General features: G+C 41.9%; 3 protein-coding genes across 3 annotated transcripts in view; 1 reads left to right on the top strand and 2 right to left on the bottom strand.

The window, feature by feature from the left end:
* The first annotated feature begins 1,143 nt into the window (after positions 1 to 1,143).
* LOC144703702 (Got1/Sft2-like vescicle transport protein family) lies at positions 1,144 to 6,814 on the top strand. The gene is made up of 4 exons (XM_078575936.1): positions 1,144 to 1,448; positions 2,246 to 2,513; positions 6,340 to 6,444; positions 6,541 to 6,814. The coding sequence occupies exons 1-4, from the start codon at positions 1,240 to 1,242 to the stop codon at positions 6,649 to 6,651; spliced, it is 693 nt and encodes a 230-aa protein (XP_078432062.1). The 5' UTR covers positions 1,144 to 1,239; the 3' UTR covers positions 6,652 to 6,814.
* Positions 6,815 to 6,834: 20 nt separating this feature from the next.
* LOC144703148 (uncharacterized) lies at positions 6,835 to 8,151 on the bottom strand. The gene has a single exon (XM_078575582.1). It carries the CDS (start codon positions 8,149 to 8,151, stop codon positions 7,291 to 7,293), a length of 861 nt encoding a protein of 286 aa, XP_078431708.1. The 3' UTR covers positions 6,835 to 7,290.
* A 6,957-nt stretch (positions 8,152 to 15,108) lies between these two features.
* The window catches only part of LOC144703692 (subtilisin-like protease SBT5.3), a 4,050-nt gene continuing 1,707 nt past the window's right edge, over positions 15,109 to 17,451 (bottom strand). Inside the window, exons 6-11 of the mRNA XM_078575925.1 lie at positions 17,267 to 17,451; positions 17,060 to 17,157; positions 16,741 to 16,986; positions 16,541 to 16,655; positions 15,880 to 16,093; positions 15,109 to 15,770 (exon numbers count right to left, since the gene is read on the bottom strand). The exon at positions 17,267 to 17,451 is cut by the window's right edge and continues 350 nt beyond it. Coding sequence (XP_078432051.1) covers positions 15,223 to 15,770; positions 15,880 to 16,093; positions 16,541 to 16,655; positions 16,741 to 16,986; positions 17,060 to 17,157; positions 17,267 to 17,451 — 1,406 coding nt within the window. The 3' untranslated portion in view covers positions 15,109 to 15,222. The remainder of the gene's footprint in view (positions 15,771 to 15,879; positions 16,094 to 16,540; positions 16,656 to 16,740; positions 16,987 to 17,059; positions 17,158 to 17,266) is intronic.

Here is a 17,451-nt window from a genome sequence, read left to right as displayed (position 1 = left end):
ATCAATTTTCTGCTTCATGCCCTGATCTGCACACTCCGTTGCTTCCTAGGCTTCCTCAATGTGATCGTGATATTTGTGCTCAAGTCGGTAGGCTGGTGGGTAATGCCCTTTACCCCTTTGTGTCACAACTTCAAGAGGGAAGAGAGTTTGTCACCGAGTCGCAAGCTCAAATGGCAAGAGACCCATCACCAAACTCTGATTGATGTTTTGGGAGGACACAGCACAATCCAGCTACTCAACCCAATTTCCTGGTGAGCTAGTACGAAGTGTCTTATATATTTTTCTAGTAATCCAGATATCTGTCCATAAGTCTAGGGGTGGAAACTTCTTGAGAACTTGAGCCTAGAGCTCATGTACTTAAACAAGAAATTCTAGATGTGACCTGTGAACATGATGGCATAGAACATCATATTTATCCTCTTAGATAAGATGGCATAAAACATGAATACATTTAAATACTTCACATAATATAAATGTATATATATATATTTATATAAACAAATATTCAATTCAATCTCCTATCAAGTATAATCTAGTAAACTCTAGTAGTTACTTGGGGTAATAATACTTGGATAAATAGTCAATTAATGAATATTAAACATCTAAAATAAATTTTTGGCATTCATCTTACTCAATGTCAAGTTCAGACGTGCACAAATTTGTTTTACCATAATAAAAACAAAAAAATACAAAGTTGGTCTAAAACTTTGGACAATAAGCTTGACCTTCGTATGAATAATTAGTCTTATCCAATTAAAAACATAAAAATTGGAAAAAAAGATGGGTATCAGTGCTAGTTATATAAGAAATAAGGACTAGTTTATTTTTTGCTTATTTCAGTTTCAAATTCTGTTATTCATAGTTAATTAAACTAGTAGATAAAATACCTACACCTAGATGGGGAATGGACTACAACCACTTCTTTTCCTTGTGATTTTGAATACTAGATTTCATTAAATAATCCTTTCCTGAAACAAAATGATTACTATTTTTCATCTGACTTAGTTAAGAATTTCAGATCAGATTATTGATATAAGAGGAGATAAAACTTGGACTCCCTTATTGGGCTGAACTGGTCGGTTGGCATGGGCCCAATGGGAGAAGCTAAAGAGAAGTATCGCCATGGTTGACGAAGGCTCAAAGCTTAGTTGGACTTTTTTCGCTGCAGTGTAGGCTCCGTCGTCGAGAGAAGAGAAGGGAAGAGAAGAGAAGAGAAGAGAAAAGAGAAGAGAATCGGAGATGCAGAAGACGGTGCAGGCCTGGTTCTCTGGTGGGCCGAGCTCGGAGACCCAGAATTCCTCTTCTCCATCGCCCTCCCTCCTCGCCGACTGGAATTCCTACGCTTCTTCCAAGTCTGCCGACGAAACTGGGACGTCGGCGGCGTTGGGTTTCGACATTGAGGCTGCCGTAAGAACCGCCAACGACAAGGTCGCCGGGACCTTCAACGTGTAAGTCCCTTTTGACCCGCTTTATCCCTTCCATTCTGTTGCGGGCTCGGAATTCGGAGAGAGTCGAAGTCCGATCCGTGATTTTTTTTTGTTTACCGGCAAAATCTCATGAAATTTTCAAATTGGGCTCCTGATTCGGGGGTTCTGTGGCCTTATGGCTCGTCTTGGTTGGGTTTTGGAGGGTTCTTTCAAGGTTTCATGATAATGTTCTTGAAATACCTCGTGTGAGAGAAACTTTAGCTCTTAGTGAATCTAAGTTACTCTCCGCGGAATAATGAACTCTAGTGATTTTCTCAAAAGAAGACTGATTTTCATAATATATGCTCGAGCCTTGTTTCTACAAATTTGATAGCTTCTCATTTTGTTTTTCAAAATCGATTTATTGGGTATTCGACCTTTTTTTCTTGCATTTTAGGCTTCTACATGTCGTTTGAAATTTATGGTCATCTCAGACCCACTACAGTTGATCTGTCTTAACTTCATTCCCTTTTAGATCTTTAATTATTATACCCAGTTTGATCTGTTTGCCGGGTTATAGTTATTCCGACGTGCTGTTTCTTGCTCCAGAACACACTTTTTCATGATCTCCATTTTACCAATTTCTTGGTAAGTTCTTCCAATTCAGGTCTGTATCTTGAAATCTTGGTCAGATTTCTTTATTCAGCTTTAACAATTTTTAGATCAATTCTAATAAAAAACCAAGCTCGATCCTTATAGTTTTATCCTGAAATTTTTCAGTAAAGAATGAGCAAGATGTTCTTACCCATTCTTTTTCAACCTTCCTCATCAACTTACAGGGTATCAAAAGGGGTAAGAGAATTGCCAGGGAGCTTTCAAACCGCAACAAGCCATGTCCCCTCTGGAAAATCTCTCGTATACTTTGGGCTGCTGCTTTCCACGGGGGTCTTCTTCATCTTCGTCGCCTTCAGCATGTTCCTTCCTGTGATGGTCTTGATGCCTCAAAAATTTGCGATCTGCTTCACCCTTGGATGTGCGTTCATCATTGGCTCCTTCTTTGCCCTCAAGGGCGCCAAGAACCAGCTCTTTCACATGTTCTCTAAAGAGGTACTCTACTTCCCTTCCTCTCTCTCTTTCTCGTTTATTCATTTGATTGGCATTCAGTTGGAATATGAGTCATATCTGCAATATCCTTATTAAAACTTGGAAACCCATCTCAATTTTGGTCTGTGGCAGGATTTGTGTGATTTCCCACTTCCTGATCTCCACTCTTATGGTATAAAATAATCCGAACTAGGGTTTGGCACATCCTGGTGACATTGATGTGGGTCCTTGATGGGAATGTTGACTACTACTTTACAAATATCATTGAAGGCACCAACCTTACTGGCCAAAAGTGTCAGCATGATGCCAACATCTCAGGAGTGGCCGTCATCGACTGTGTCATCATTAATGACTGAATATTTGCTAACATCCTCGTCAAAATGACGTCATAGTTGACTCTCGCTTGTCTATTTGGGTCATCTCATTGACGTGGCATTGATGCAACATTGAGGCAGTTGTCAACCGTCAATGTCTACACTTCAGTACACAGCGTCAATGTCATCATCATTATCATCTTGAACCACCGGAAAACCATCAATGTCATTGTCAATATCAATGTCAATGAAGGTCAATGATGTTGACTTTGACGGGTGCTGAACCCTCATTTAAACTTCCTGGAATTGGCTAGATCAAGATCTGATCAAAGTGGTCAAATCAATCGAACTGACTTGATTGAGTTCTGATTGGCCAAGTCAATCGCCTCATCTGGACCAAGATTGGATCAAGTGGGTCGATCTGATAATAGAGGCACATTTGCAGATTCGGCCAATCAGCTCTATTTTTAGACTATTTTGATGAGGAGTTATTTTTGGTATCCACAATTTTTGATGAACTGAATCATTTTAAGTTTTAATTAAAGCAATAGATTGAGATTGTCTGATCGGGCCTTTGAATTGAATGGATCAAAATTGGATTGATCAACCAATGAATAGATCCATTCGATCAATCAGTATCACATCTATCCTTCTTGCATCCAAGCCAGAGTTGCCAAAACTAAGTCAGTTTGGGATACTATATTCCATGGAAGGTAGATGTGCAGAGATTTAGTGACTTTGAACCAAACTATTCAGTCCTTCAGACAAGTTGTTCTTAAATTATGTGTGGTGTTGTGATATAAATTTGGAGCATCTTGCACTGATGTATATGGATCAATAACATTAGAAAATATTATAAAAAAGTACCTGAATCCAACCCTACTTGAAGGGATGTATTTAAAACTTTGAGAGGGAGTCTTTTGAATCAAAACAAGATGAATCCTGAATCTCTTGAGTAATGGGATGCCTGAAGACCATGGCCCCTGTTAGAGTCCTGATGGGATAACCGATTCTTGAAATCGTAGGGTTATAAATACCCCTTTGTAATGTCATTGGAGGAATTTTTGATGAATGATCACCCTGTGGTTTCTTGGCACGAGTAGCTGTATCGGCTTTCGTGAGGGTAAGAACTCCCGATTCGGAGGTTCTTGAGAGTTTGTTCACCTATTGCTCTCTCTTCTTCTGTGTTACCGTTTCCATCTCTCCTATTCTCCTCTCTATCCCTCATCCCATTTCTTGATTTTGTTAGATCTCCATGGGGATCGTAACTTTGGTATGAGAGCCGAAGTTCTTGCGACCTGTGGCAATAGAGTTAGACTCATATGCCAGCATCCAGCAAAGTCTGCAAACTGTAGAGCAATTGTTGTTGGAATTGATGCAAATCTATGGTCAACCTCAACCAATCAAGGAGGAAAAGAAGATTGCAGCAATCGCTGCCGTTTCTGCCTTGTCGGCAGTTCCAGCCATCGCTGATCCAAGATTTGCCGCTGTCAACACGTCATCTGCAGAAGCTGCATCAGACAACGCTCCAAGATTTGCCGCTGTCAACACGTCATCTGCAGAAGCTGCATCAGGCGACGCTCCAAGATTTGCCGCAGTCAACATGTCATCTACAGAAGTCGCATCAGGCGAGGCTTCAACAGCCGCTCCAAGATCCCCTGCTGCAGACACATCCTCTGCAGAAGCTGCAGTAGGCGACATTCCAACAGCCCCTCCAAGATTCGCCACCACCAACGCATCATCTGCAGAAGTCGCATCAGGAAACGCCAGAACAGCCGTTGACGCTCCAAGAACTGGCGCCACCTTCGTTTTCTTTGCCACTGTCACAACTTCCATAGACGCTATACTGATATTTATAAACGCTCCTCTATAGACGCTGCATCAGGCATCGCTCCCAGATCTGCCACTGCAGAAGCTACATCTGTCATCGCTTCAACCAACGTAGCAGTGGTGTCGGCAAATGTCGCCCTGCCTGCTACAAAGACAATTGTAATTGCCTCGGAAAAAGCTCCAGCAACTGAGCAAAATGCAATGGCTGAACCTGCAACCCTAGCCGCGGAGTCCACCACGGCCACCATCTCAAACACCTCCAAAAATGCCACTGGAGACTTATCCTTTTTCGCCTTCAATGAGATGCAACCACGGCTGCTACCTCTGCTCAGCCTTGTACTTAAGAGGCCAAGGCCCTGCCCACTGCTCCATCCACTCTCATGGATGCCATCACAGTGCCACCGACACACCTGTAACGATGACTGTCCGTCGGAAACTGGGGTTTATGAAACCCATCTGCCAGAAGGGGCTGCACAATTGACCTATGCGCTAAACTTCGGGCCAGAGCAAAGAAAGACCCGCACTGGGCACTCAAAGTTGAGCCCACCTCTTGTGGCCCAACAGGGGAATACCATCCACGACTCAGGGCCACAACTGACCTAACATTTTTCTGTCATGATCCAGCTGAAATGCAACCGAGGTCAGCTGCCTCTGCGCTGACCGCGTCTCTCCATCTACTGCTGAAGTCACCATTGCACAGCACTCTTCTTTCAGCGTTGCCACCACCGCACTACCTGATGTCTTCGACATCCGCTGATGCCATATCCATATCCTACTTTGTCCGCCAAGTCTTTCATCTTTGCTGTGGCCGCTACCATAATACATGATGTCACTGCTACAGCACTACAAGGTGGCACTGTCCCTGTGGGAGCCATTACCGCCTACTGCCATTTGCCAACCAGTTACCATGGGTCGCCATCTTCATGCGGCCAGCCAAAGCCAGCAATGCGTCCTACATGAATACCATGGCTGCAGCCGTCTCCATTGGATGCACCTCCACCGAAAACAACGCCATCATCACCTCTGTTTTCAAGGCAGCTATCAACCCAGTCTAGGATCCAGCTTGACCCATTCCTACGTCAACTAGCAGTCCAATAATGGATCCAGGGGATCCTCTTGAACAGCTTGAGGACAAGCTGTCGCCGATGGGGGAAGTATTGTTAGAGTCCTGATGAGATAACCGATTCTTGAAATTGTAGGGTTATAAATACCCCCTTGTAATGTCATTGGAGGGACTTTTGATGAATGATCACCCTGTGGTTTCTTAGCATGAGTATCTTTATCAGCTTTCGTGAGGGCAAGAACTCTCGACTCGGAGGTTCTTGAGAGTTTGTTCACCTATTGCTCTCTCTTCTTCTGTGTTACCGTTTCCATCTATCCTATTCTCCTCTCTATCCCTCATCCCATTTCTTGATTTTGTTAGGTCTCCATGGGGATCTTTACAGCCCCTATTTATTGAGTGGAGGTAAACTAAATCCTCTTTCTTGTCTGCATTTAGATGAAAACCATCATTTAAATTGTAATTGACTTAGCCTCCATACATGTAATCTCGTACTTGAATGAATGTCTTACTTCCCTTAACTTGTAACTATACTTGAATAAATCATATATATGATAAATTAATCTGAGTAAAGTTTGTATTACTAACACTTTCTCTGATGCTCTGGATGTTTTATGTTTTACAGAGGCTTCCTTTCTCAATCGGGTTCATTGGCACCATGGTGGCAACCATATACGTTTCCATGGTCCTCCACAGCTATGTTCTGTCGGTCTTCTTCTCAGTGCTTCAGGTTCTGACTTTGATCCACCGGCTTTTTTTTCTCTCAAACTTATAAATATATTTTTTATATATATCTGAAGGGCCGTTTGCTACTATGCCATCTCAGGTCCTGGCACTTTCCTACTATGCCATCTCCTACTTCCCTGGTGGGTCTACCGGCCTCAAGTTCCTTACTTCCACTCTCACTTCCACCATTCTCAGGTGCTTTGGGAGGTGACCGCATCATCTCTGGCTCATTTTCTTATTCATGTCCCCTTCGTTAGAACCCAATATTAGCTGACACACCTTTCAATTTTCTCGGCCAAAATCTGTAATATTATTGTTGAAGAACAACATCCTGCTTAAAGATGAAAAAATAGCACAGTCGGAAAGTGCGCGAATCTAACATGGTGTCAGAGTCAGGTGGCTAATTCAAGAAGCATCACATTGCATGCTTGGGCCATAAATAGGATAGGGCAGGTGTCGCAGAGGAGGGCTGAATAAAAGCATCCTGCTCAAAGATTAAAAAGTAGCGCCTTTGCAGTATGCTATAGCTTTTAGCAAAGTTGGCAAGCATTTGAATTTAACACTTATCTCTCTTCCCCTCTCTCTCTCAGTACTGAAATTTGAAGGGTGGGGAAAATTCAGCATTTTTCTTCCCAATCTTACTCTCTCTCTCTCTCTAATGAAGAAGAGGGTGATTGGAAGAAGAATTTCCTAGTGCGAAGGGTTGGCAAGCTGACACCTTTCTTCCTTCCCCATTCAGGGCTTCTCCCACAGTCAATAGTAAATCCACCATTCTTCTTTCCATAAGTTGACAACTCATACCATTTACAGAAGAATTCCCCAACTTGACCGAACAGAAAGCACACAAAGGCTACTCCACCCTGCAAGCGTACAACACAAAGGAAAACTCAGGAACCGCAGACAACGCCGCCTCCCCCTCCGCCGCCGACGCGCCGCCGGCCCTGAAGAGAAACACAGCCTGCCCAACTCCAAGAGCCACACCAAACAACCACCCATGAACATCCCAGAGAACCTCCACCGGCATATCCTCCACCACCACGGTCACATTCCCCCTAAACTTCCACCTCAAATTATCCACTCTGAGGACGGCCTGCCCATCAACGCTTATCCTCATCTCAGCGAGCCCCCCGGCAAAGCAGCTCTCCACCACAATCTCTCTCTCTCTAGGATCGTCCCCTCTGAGTCTGGCTCTGGCGGAGAAGCTTCTCTTCCCGGCCACGCTCTCTCTTCTGGAAACCAGCGCGGCCTCGGGCGCGGCTGGGCGGGCCTTGGTGCGCTTGAAGGCTTCCTTCTTGGCGTCGCCGAGGAGGAGCGCGACGGCGTCGTTGGAGACGAGGGCGATGTAGAAGCCGCTGTTGGGCTCGGGCCGGCCGGCGAAGTGGGCTGAGCGGAGGTCCCAGAAGACGTCGACCCGCCGGCCCGGGCCGAGCTCGAGCGGCTTGAGGCCGCGCTTGCTCCAGAAGGGCCGCCAGAGCTTGAGGTCGATCTTGCAGGCCGCGGAGAAGCCCGGCTGGTCCACTGCGACCGAGAGCGTGTGGTTCACCAGGGTGCACGCCCAGCCCACCGTCACGGCCGCGGCCGCGCCGCCGATGACGGCTCTGTAGACCGATGTTACCGATGCCTGGCCGGACTTGCATGGCTGCGGGTCCTCCCCCGATGGCTGGTTGACGCCGGAGGAGGATGAGCGGTTCGATCCGCCGTCGTCGGTCATTCGTCATCCAGGCTTCGAGACGTGCGCTGTTCTGCATGGGCTCCGTCTCTCACGTCGCGTGCATGGCTGGGGCTCTTGTTTTTTTTTATTTTTCTTTCCTTTTTTGGGGGGTCTTATTTTTTGTTGGTGCTGCGTCGTCTCCCTGTGTTTCTCGGTCTGTTTTGTTTGCTCAATTCGACCGGGTTCTTCGGGATGGTTAAATTTGGGGATCCTAACGACGGGGGATGACCATCCAAAGCGGGAATTTGTTTTTGTTTTTTTCTTGGGGGTGTGTGGGGGGGTGGAGTGTTATAGGAATGAAAAGTACGGAGAGAGCGAAATATAGAGAGTTAGATTGATATAAAGATAGAGAGAGATAGAGAGGTAGGTAGACAGAGAGAGAGACAAAGAGATTGATAGACAGATACATAGTTAGATAGATAGATAGATAGATAGATAGAGAGAGAGAGAGAGAGAGAGAGAGAGAGAGAGAGAGAGAGAGAGAGAGAGAGAGAGAGAGAGAGAGAGAGAGAGAGAGAGAGAGAGAGAGAGAGAGAGAGAGAGAGAGAGAGAGAGAGAGAGAGAGAGAGAGAGAGAGAGAGAGAGAGAGAGAGAGAGAGAGAGAGAGAGAGAGAGAGAGAGAGAGAGAGAGAGAGAGAGAGAGAGAGAGAGAGAGAGAGAGAGAGAGAGAGAGAGAGAGAGAGAGAGAGAGAGAGAGAGAGAGAGAGAGAGAGATAGAGAGAGAGAGAGAGAGAGAGAGAGAGAGAGAGAGAGAGAGAGAGAGAGAGAGAGAGAGAGAGAGAGAGAGAGAGAGAGAGAGAGAGAGAGAGAGAGAGAGAGAGAGAGAGAGAGAGAGAGAGAGAGAGAGAGAGAGAGGGAGAGAGAGAGAGAGAGAGAGAGAGAGAGTGAGAGAGAGAAAGATAGACTCAGTGAGAGAGAGAGAGAGAGAGAGAGAGAGAGAGAGAGAGAGAGAGAGAGAGAGAGAGAGAGAGAGAGAGAGAGAGAGAGAGAGAGAGAGAGAGAGAGAGAGAGAGAGAGAGAGAGAGAGAGAGAGAGAGAGAGAGAGAGAGAGAGAGAGAGAGAGAGAGAGAGAGAGAGAGAGAGAGAGAGAGAGAGAGAGAGAGAGACAGAGAGAGAGAGAGAGAAAGAGAGAGAGAGAGAGAGAGAGAGAGAGACTCAGTGAGAGAGAGAGAGAGAGACTCAGTGAGAGAGAGAGAGAGAGAGAGAGAGAGAGAGAGAGAGAGAGAGAGAGAGAGAGAGAGAGAGAGAGAGAGAGAGAGAGAGAGAGAGAGAGAGAGAGAGAGAGAGAGAGAGAGAGAGAGAGAGAGAGATGGTAAAAATATTTTTCCTAGTAATATACATTCTACTTACTGAATTTCTGCCCAACAGATGATAATGGTCTTTTGCAATAGTATCAAGGAAATGAATTGAAAATCTAAGCTATAAGAAAATTCCTCGCAATGGACATTTTAAAAAGTAATATTAAAATGAGAGAGTCATGATTGGTCCAAGGATGAAAGCAATGGGTCAATGTTGTCTCTTGTTATCCAAATCCAGTGGAGAACAGGTTCTGAACCTTTAGAGTGCGTACTATGTGAGAAACACTATTTTAATCCTTTGTCCAATGTCTCATTTAACTGCCTCCTGCATTAAGATGTAATCTGATGGAAGACAAACTAAATAAATGGGTTAGTTCAATGAAAAGCAAAGGTTCTATTAAAGGGGAGGTTGAAGTATGATAATATATGTATACAAATATTTATGCCATATGTGTAATATTTATGGCATAATTGTGTGTGGAAAACACTACGTTAAATTGTTTGTCCAATGTCTCATCTAACTGCCTCCTGCATTAGGATGTAATCTGATGGAAGACAAAATCAAGACATGGGTTATTTCATTTATTTCACTTCTTAATTAACTAGTAATTTTTCTAATAAGGGAGGAGGGCATGATAACATGAGTTTACAAATCTTTATGGCACAAGTGCAATATTCCATACATGATTTACTACTTTGATATGCTTGAAATCATTTGCTTTAGCTATATTCACATACCATCCTAAAATTTATTCTTTTGATTATTAGTTGAATCATTTGTGTTAATTTGTATTAACTCTGATAATATATATATATATATATATATATTATGAATGTCTTAAAGGTGCACAATAAGATTGCCTTATAGTAGTCCATCAATGGCCTGAGGGGCCTAAGTCTCATGAGTCTAATAGTATCCCATGGGAAAGATCCATGTGCAAGACAATTAAATATTCATTGAGTTGGGCCAAAAAGTGGGAAATTATTCAATGTTTGTGCTGAATGTTGGCCATACATCTACATGGAAGGAATTTTGCACGTTAACATGATAACATGACCATTTGATGGCCAATAAAGGGAGTACATGATAACACACTAATTATGATATTAGTATCAAAATTTACATGTTTATTTGGTCCAAAATGATTAAAAAATATGCATGCTATAAAGCATACTTTCATCTATTCTTACAATGATACTTTGCTTTTTATGAAATTTAAATATTTTATTGAATTTTATTACACCATATACATCAAATAAATTCTAAATTGGAGTGTCCATTTTTAGAATTTATGAAGTTAAATTTGTAAACAAAATATTTTTCTATGTCCAAATTACTATGCTCAAAATCATGATATCTAACATATAGGAGTTTTGGGCTGAAATTTTCTGGGTAGCTTTGACTATCTCGCTCCTTCTCCACTTTCCATTTATACCTTACTCTCTATGGATAGATCTCTCCGACCATGTAAAAGTATTCTCGCAATTTCTCTTAGTATAGTAGACCAAGTGAAATAATGTGACTTTGAGATCCATCAGGTTTACTTTTTGTTCATTGTCAATGGAAGTAAGAAATCAAAAGAGAACTGGAGGGGTTCTCCCCTCGTCAAAATTATATTGAACCTAAACAGAATATAAGAATCTACCGTAATTGTTCTTTCCTTTAATTCACAATCAGCTTCTCAACATACAGCTATTCACGTCTGTCCATTCACATCAATCCTCCACCTCTACCCATCCACATCCATCTCATCCATAACATCCACTTATGTTGCCCATCCATGTATATATCTTTATCCATTATCATCATCCATTGCACCTGATCATTATCTTCATTTATTATTCCACACATTCACACACACACACACACACACACACACACTTATACACGTATATTTAATTATCATCTTTCTAATCTCTCTGCGTTTCCTTTTTTTATAGAATATGTCATATTGTCCCTCTAATTACCATATAAAGATGCATTAAATATTAGATATCCATTTCCAATGGAGATCATTGGACATCACTTAATAAAATTTTAATATGAATCAATGTTAATATTTTTATTGACTTTCTTAAATAACAACAAAAGTTATTGCCCCAAATTTATGTTCATCAGTGCACATGTACCAGATAAAGGGGGAAGGGTGGTTGATAATACAAATTAGTAATAATAATAATGTGCTATTTTTTTATTTATTGCATCATTTATATTTGGTTATGCATACACGTCATGTGTGGTTAAAATAGGAAAGTCATAATTATTTAATGAGTCCTAATTTTCTGAATGTTACTACACATGATTCCCTTGGGTCAAGTGGAGGAATAATTGTATTTCTTTGAAGTTTATTTAAGATGTAAGACCTAGGTAAATTAAGTAATTAAATATGGATGCCAATGGAGAGGAGAAAATAAGGCCTAATATGAAGACCAACAGCCCCATTTATGCGTGGTTCTTCAAATTTAGAATTGGCAGTTTTTCACTAAGTTAAATGATGGAGAACTCGGAGCAATCCTTGCTCTCAAAAGTAGGTAAAGGTATCTATGAGCTGTGGGGTTCCCTTATTTAGGTTTTCTTCCCCAATGTTGTATCCCATCTTTTGATTTTTCTCTCAGCTTCTATTGTCTAAGAATGATTCAGCTCTAAAGAATCCGTGGTTTAAGTCTTGAGTTCCAGGAGTGAATGATAGAGATTTCAATATAGTATAAGGATTCAAGAGGAAAACACTAAGCTCATGTTGGAGCTTGTAGAAAGGTTCATGTGATCAGCCATTCTCATCACAAGAATTTATTTTTGACATTTTTAAAATTATTCTTGTGAACTTAAAATGACATGGAAGTGTAATTTTATTGACATGCACAGTATCCATCAAAAAGTGTTTCGTAAAATATCCACCCAATGCAACTAAAGTTTAAACTAGAAGAAAATTCTTTAAATCCAAATGAAAAAAAAACTATAAAAACCTTCCTCAAAATGGAATTTAAAGAAGAAATTTATTTTAAAATGAGTTTATACTGATCCAAACAGTGAAATGATGATATATATAAGACAACTTTCAATGGAAAAAAGGTTGCAACAATTTATAGCGCTGATAAAACATTAGATAATTGGTCAATATCATAGTTTTAATGGTTCTTTGTGTTAAAATAAATACATGTGTGTTATTAAGCCTAAAATGATTACATCTGTTTTTAGAGATATTTTTTCAATATTGGGGATTTTTTGATACTTCTACAAATTTTCTGACTTCATATTCATGAAGAAAAATAATTTTCAAGGTTGGAAGTGTTTTTAAAATATGGCAGAAATATGTGGCCCAATTTTATTTGGTAAAATCTCATAACACACAGATCTGATGTGCATTGTGGCATTGCCGCATCACACATTTATTATTTTTTATTCGTTCCCTTTTTTTTATTGCCTATGGGGACACATGGAACTGTTGGACCGATAGATTGATAATGACGCAACAAATATGACTCAATAATTACAAAGACTCTTTAGAAAAGTTGATAGGAATCCTGAATGTGATGTGCCGTCAGTGCTTATAATAAGAGAGAATATTTAATCAAATAAAAAACTAGGATTTGTCTACATTTTTATCTTGATATCTAGCAATATAAAATGTTGATGCAGTTGAATTTTGGGTGCAGCTTCGTCTTTCTCCCCTCTTTCGTTCACTACCCTCAGATATATAAGATGAAATGCCAATCAGAGGAAGATTTTCATTTGAACTTTCTTCATACATTTGTAATCAATTAAAAGATAGTGGGTTGAGAGACCCATAAAGCCTGTTATGGTGTCACGGGCGATCAAGGAGAAGAATCAGAGAAGTGGAAAAAACTATTCTGTTTGAAGATGATGGCGATCCTGGCAAAATGTAAGAATCTAGGGTGATCTTCTTGTCTAAAATTTTTCGATCTTCATTATGACTATTAGGTGAGATTCATCATCCATTACATCATTTCTCCTATCTCCAACATCTCCTTAAATCTTTCTACATTAGTTACTTCTTATCCCAGTGTCCCTAGGCTCAACTAAACATTTACATCCATTTAACTACACATAATCATCTATCTCTATCCACCTTTCTATCTCATCATTGTCACATCACTCCATCTCTCCTGTCCCTATTTCTCACTCCCTCTCAACATCACTATATTCAAATTTTTATCTCCTATAATAATGTTTATCCTTATAAATATTATCTATCATATTTCTTTGTCACCATTTCTGTCATATCACTATGTCATTGTTTATAAGTATCCCATCATTTCTCTTTGGTAAACATTTAAAGAGTATTGAATTCTAAATCACTATTCCTTATAGAGAAAATACTTTATCTAGATCTATTTGCACAATAAGAGGTCTTTTCATAAATTATATATCAAAATCAAAGGCCGCCAATGACAATACGGATCCTAATTTTGTGTTATCAAGCACACATCGTCTGAAAAACTGAGGTATGAATACTCACTATATGTTTCATCTGTCTGGATTTTGATTTGAGATGAAATCCGATGGAAGACAAACTCTATATAACCATTACTAAGATGTGGTAACATGTGCGGATTCCTTTCCGCTAATAATAAATCAGGAATAATGGTATGATAATATGCATTTATCCACATATGGATAGTAGGTTCATCTGATGACTCAAAAGGCATGGGATAAAAAACCCAGCATAGAGGGGACTTCAGATGTAAGAAACAAAGAAGAATAAAGTCTCAGAATAAATTAGAAAATAAGAAAATATATTTATATGTAGCTCATGATATAGGGAAATTTTAGGAAAATTAATGCATTGGATAAAACGTCTTCTTAATTCTCTATACCCGCTCTTAACAAGAAACTGCAATGGCTAGCTGGATGAAACAATCTACCATCATTCATTTTTATCATCTTGAATTTGCTTCAAGTCTCATTCATTCCATACTCATCTGATTAAAATAGATTTGGGTACTAAATTGGAGGATCATGATTCGTATCTAAAAGGAGGAAATCTGCATCTGAAAGAACTGAAAATAGGGTTTTGAAATTAAAGAAGTTAAACTAGATAGAGTAGACATTATAGGAACATAATATGTCATGCCACACTTTCCAATGAACCAGATCATTGCAAACTTCCGTCAGCTCCCCTTACTGAAATAAGGGCTTTTGTTAGATCATATTTCACTCCATCTCTATACCACAATCCATTCGATTGAATTTATATTCCTAAAGATTCATGATATCTATCTATTTTTCCAATATCATGATGTCAACCCTACCTCCTGATCCATAAAAAAACTTTAAATGAGTTAAACATTATGTGTTAAGTCAATAATTAAACCAAGTTATCTTCTATGGACCAATGAATCCTTGATGTGACTCTTCTTTACCTAAAATATTTATTAAAAAAATATCATATCAACTCGGCATAGTATTTATCGCTTATAGCACTTCTCCGTATGAGACAATAGAAACATAATATTATCTAATTTTCAGTATTTATTATACATAAGGTTAATAACTCATAAGCACAATTAAAATGCAAATTATGACGTGGATTTCATAATTTCATGCTAATAAGGCTTAAATTAATTCATTATATTTTTAGAATGAAGTTCAAAACTCACTTGATTTTATGGCATTTTACCAGTGCTTAGGAGCAAGAAATGAAGACGAAGATTCAGTTATTTGAAATTCGCACGAGAGAAGGTCTTTGCAATTACGTACTACAGTGTCCTCGCAACAAATCTATCCTCAACAAATGCAAGCAACTACATATCCCTAAAACTTGCGTTGGGCGACCACAACAATGGGGCTGGCCACTCTGTGGTAGCCGTCCCGCCATGTCAGCCTTCCAAACAAGTATTCTGAGACAGCTGCACCTCTCGCGGCCTTCATGGTGACCTTATACTCTCTCACCTCGCCGACCCGCTTGAACTCGATCATGTCAGGCTCAACCTTTACGAATATCCCTGCTGGCGGCTGAACACGAACTCTATAAATCCCCGGCTTTCCGACGTTCTTCAACTTGCGTGACACCGTCACCTCACCCAATAGGCTCGTCACAGTGATAGAAGGGTAGTTGAAGTCCGCGATACTAGGCCGTTTCTTCGGGCAAGCGGAGGACTTGTTGGTGAAGACGGACATCTGGCTGGAGTCGTAGCCAATGGCGCAGAGAAAGGTGAGGTAGTCTTCAACAGTTAGATCGTATACCAGGCCGGGGTCCATGGCGAGGTTGGGACGGACATGCCCAGCGCCATAGCTGAAAGGCGTGGCCACCGCCAACGACGAGTTCCTTATGGGCGTGCCAAGATTATTATCGGTCGCGGCTACACCAAAAAATATCACACAATAAGATAATAGGAACCATTGATTAGGTACCGCAAAATAAGAAACTATGAAGCTTTTATGAACATTTTAAGAAAATAAGAGCTTCACCTGTGGTCATGATGGCAGATTTGATCGCAGCTGGGCTCCATTCAGGATGGAGAGTCTTGAGGAGAGCAGCAATGCCTGAGATGTGGGGGCAGGACATTGATGTCCCTGAAATTACGGCGTAGGGGATTCGCCTCTTGTCGAAGTCTTCGCCGGTTGGCCCTGATGCCTTGGTAAAGGCCGCAACGATGTTCACTCCTGGGCCAGTGATATCAGGCTGCTCATTGGATGAATGAAACAAAACTTAGCATTGAGTACGGCGACACGGGGATTAGGCTTCAGACGTTGTTAACATTAGTGATCATTGGGTGGAGAGAAGATAGACATGAGCTGCGATTGGATGTGTTGATTGACTGATATTTATTTCCATTCGTTCAAACATTCGCACATGCATACATTATACATGAACGAATGCACTCATCCCCACATGCATATAGGTACACATGAACAACGGGACTAATCCACGCCTGCATAAACGTAGACATGAACAAAGGGACACATCCACGCAAGCATACATGTACACATGAACAAAGGGACTCATCCCCGCATGCATAAATTTATACATTCATTCGACATTTTAAAAATTGGAGGGTTTTTGGTAATGGGTATGTGCCTGCGTGGTGAGTGATGTAAAGAGAGAGAGAGACGGGTAAAGATGGCAAACCTTGAGGATATCGGAGGTAACAGTGTTTGGGCCCTGCGACGAGAATGCGGCCATAAGAGGCGCGGGCCTCACGTTCATCAATGTCACTGCAGGGGTGATGGTGGCCGTGGGATTCCTGCATTCAAACTCGCTCAATCTTCAGCTGAAATACTCCATCTTAAAAAGAAGGATGCGCACTGCTGTGGTTTCAATCTCCTCACCGAGTGCTGTTTAAGTACTTGTAGACGGTGAGACCGTCCGTGTAGCCGATGTGGACGGCAGGCAGGAAGTGCGCATCTGCGGTGATGTCATTCCCCTGCTCCGCCGCGTTGGCGAGGATCATCCCCGCGCCGCCGGCGAGCAGCACCGCCTCCCCCTTCTCCACCCTCGGGTTAATCCCGCGTAGGCAAACGACAATCTTCCCCTTCACCTTAACCGGGTCCAGAGACCCAAGAAAGCACAGCTGCCTGCAACCACGAAGCTCTTCAATCCATCACCGCGACCCGAGAAAGCTTACAAAAAACTATCCTTTATACTCACGCGGCCGTGAAGTTCGCCTTCGCCGCACGCGCCGCGGCGGAGCTTATCAGCGGGCGCAGCCCTTTCCCCCTCAGCGCCGTCGCCGCGAGGCTCTGCCCCTGCGAGAAGAAATAAAAGCTAAGGGCCATGCAACCATTTCACCTACGTTGTGCCTGTCAGCACAGCGGACCGAACTGGGTGTAGAAGATGAAGGTCAAGTTGGCGGACCAGAACGCGCTGGCCGCCGCCGAGAATTGCGGAGGAGGAGAAGCTCCGGTCCATGGTGCTGGCCGCCACGGTGACCACCCACGGGGCGACGTTAGAAACGGAACCCGGCTTTGGGCCCTGGTTGCCGGCGGACAAGACGACCGTTATCCCCTTCTTCACGGCGAGGAAGCTCCCGATGGCGATGG

The sequence above is a fragment of the Wolffia australiana genome, chromosome 1, assembly GCF_029677425.1.
Source record: "Wolffia australiana isolate 7733 chromosome 1, ASM2967742v1".
Taxonomy (NCBI): Eukaryota; Viridiplantae; Streptophyta; class Magnoliopsida; order Alismatales; family Araceae; genus Wolffia; species Wolffia australiana.
The sequence above is the reverse complement of the archived record's forward strand: the minus strand, read 5'-3'. Positions and strand labels throughout refer to the sequence as shown.

Bases quoted from the DNA above. Each gene is read 5' to 3' on its own strand.
- LOC144703702 (XM_078575936.1), top strand. From the start codon at position 1,240: ATGCAGAAGACGGTGCAGGCCTGGTTCTCTGGTGGGCCGAGCTCGGAG. The intron at 1,449-2,245 runs GTAAGTCCCTTT...ATCAACTTACAG, and splicing joins GTCGCCGGGACCTTCAACGT to GGTATCAAAAGGGGTAAGAG. The intron at 6,445-6,540 runs GTTCTGACTTTG...ATGCCATCTCAG, and splicing joins TCTTCTTCTCAGTGCTTCAG to GTCCTGGCACTTTCCTACTA.
- LOC144703148 (XM_078575582.1), bottom strand. From the start codon at position 8,151: ATGACCGACGACGGCGGATCGAACCGCTCATCCTCCTCCGGCGTCAAC.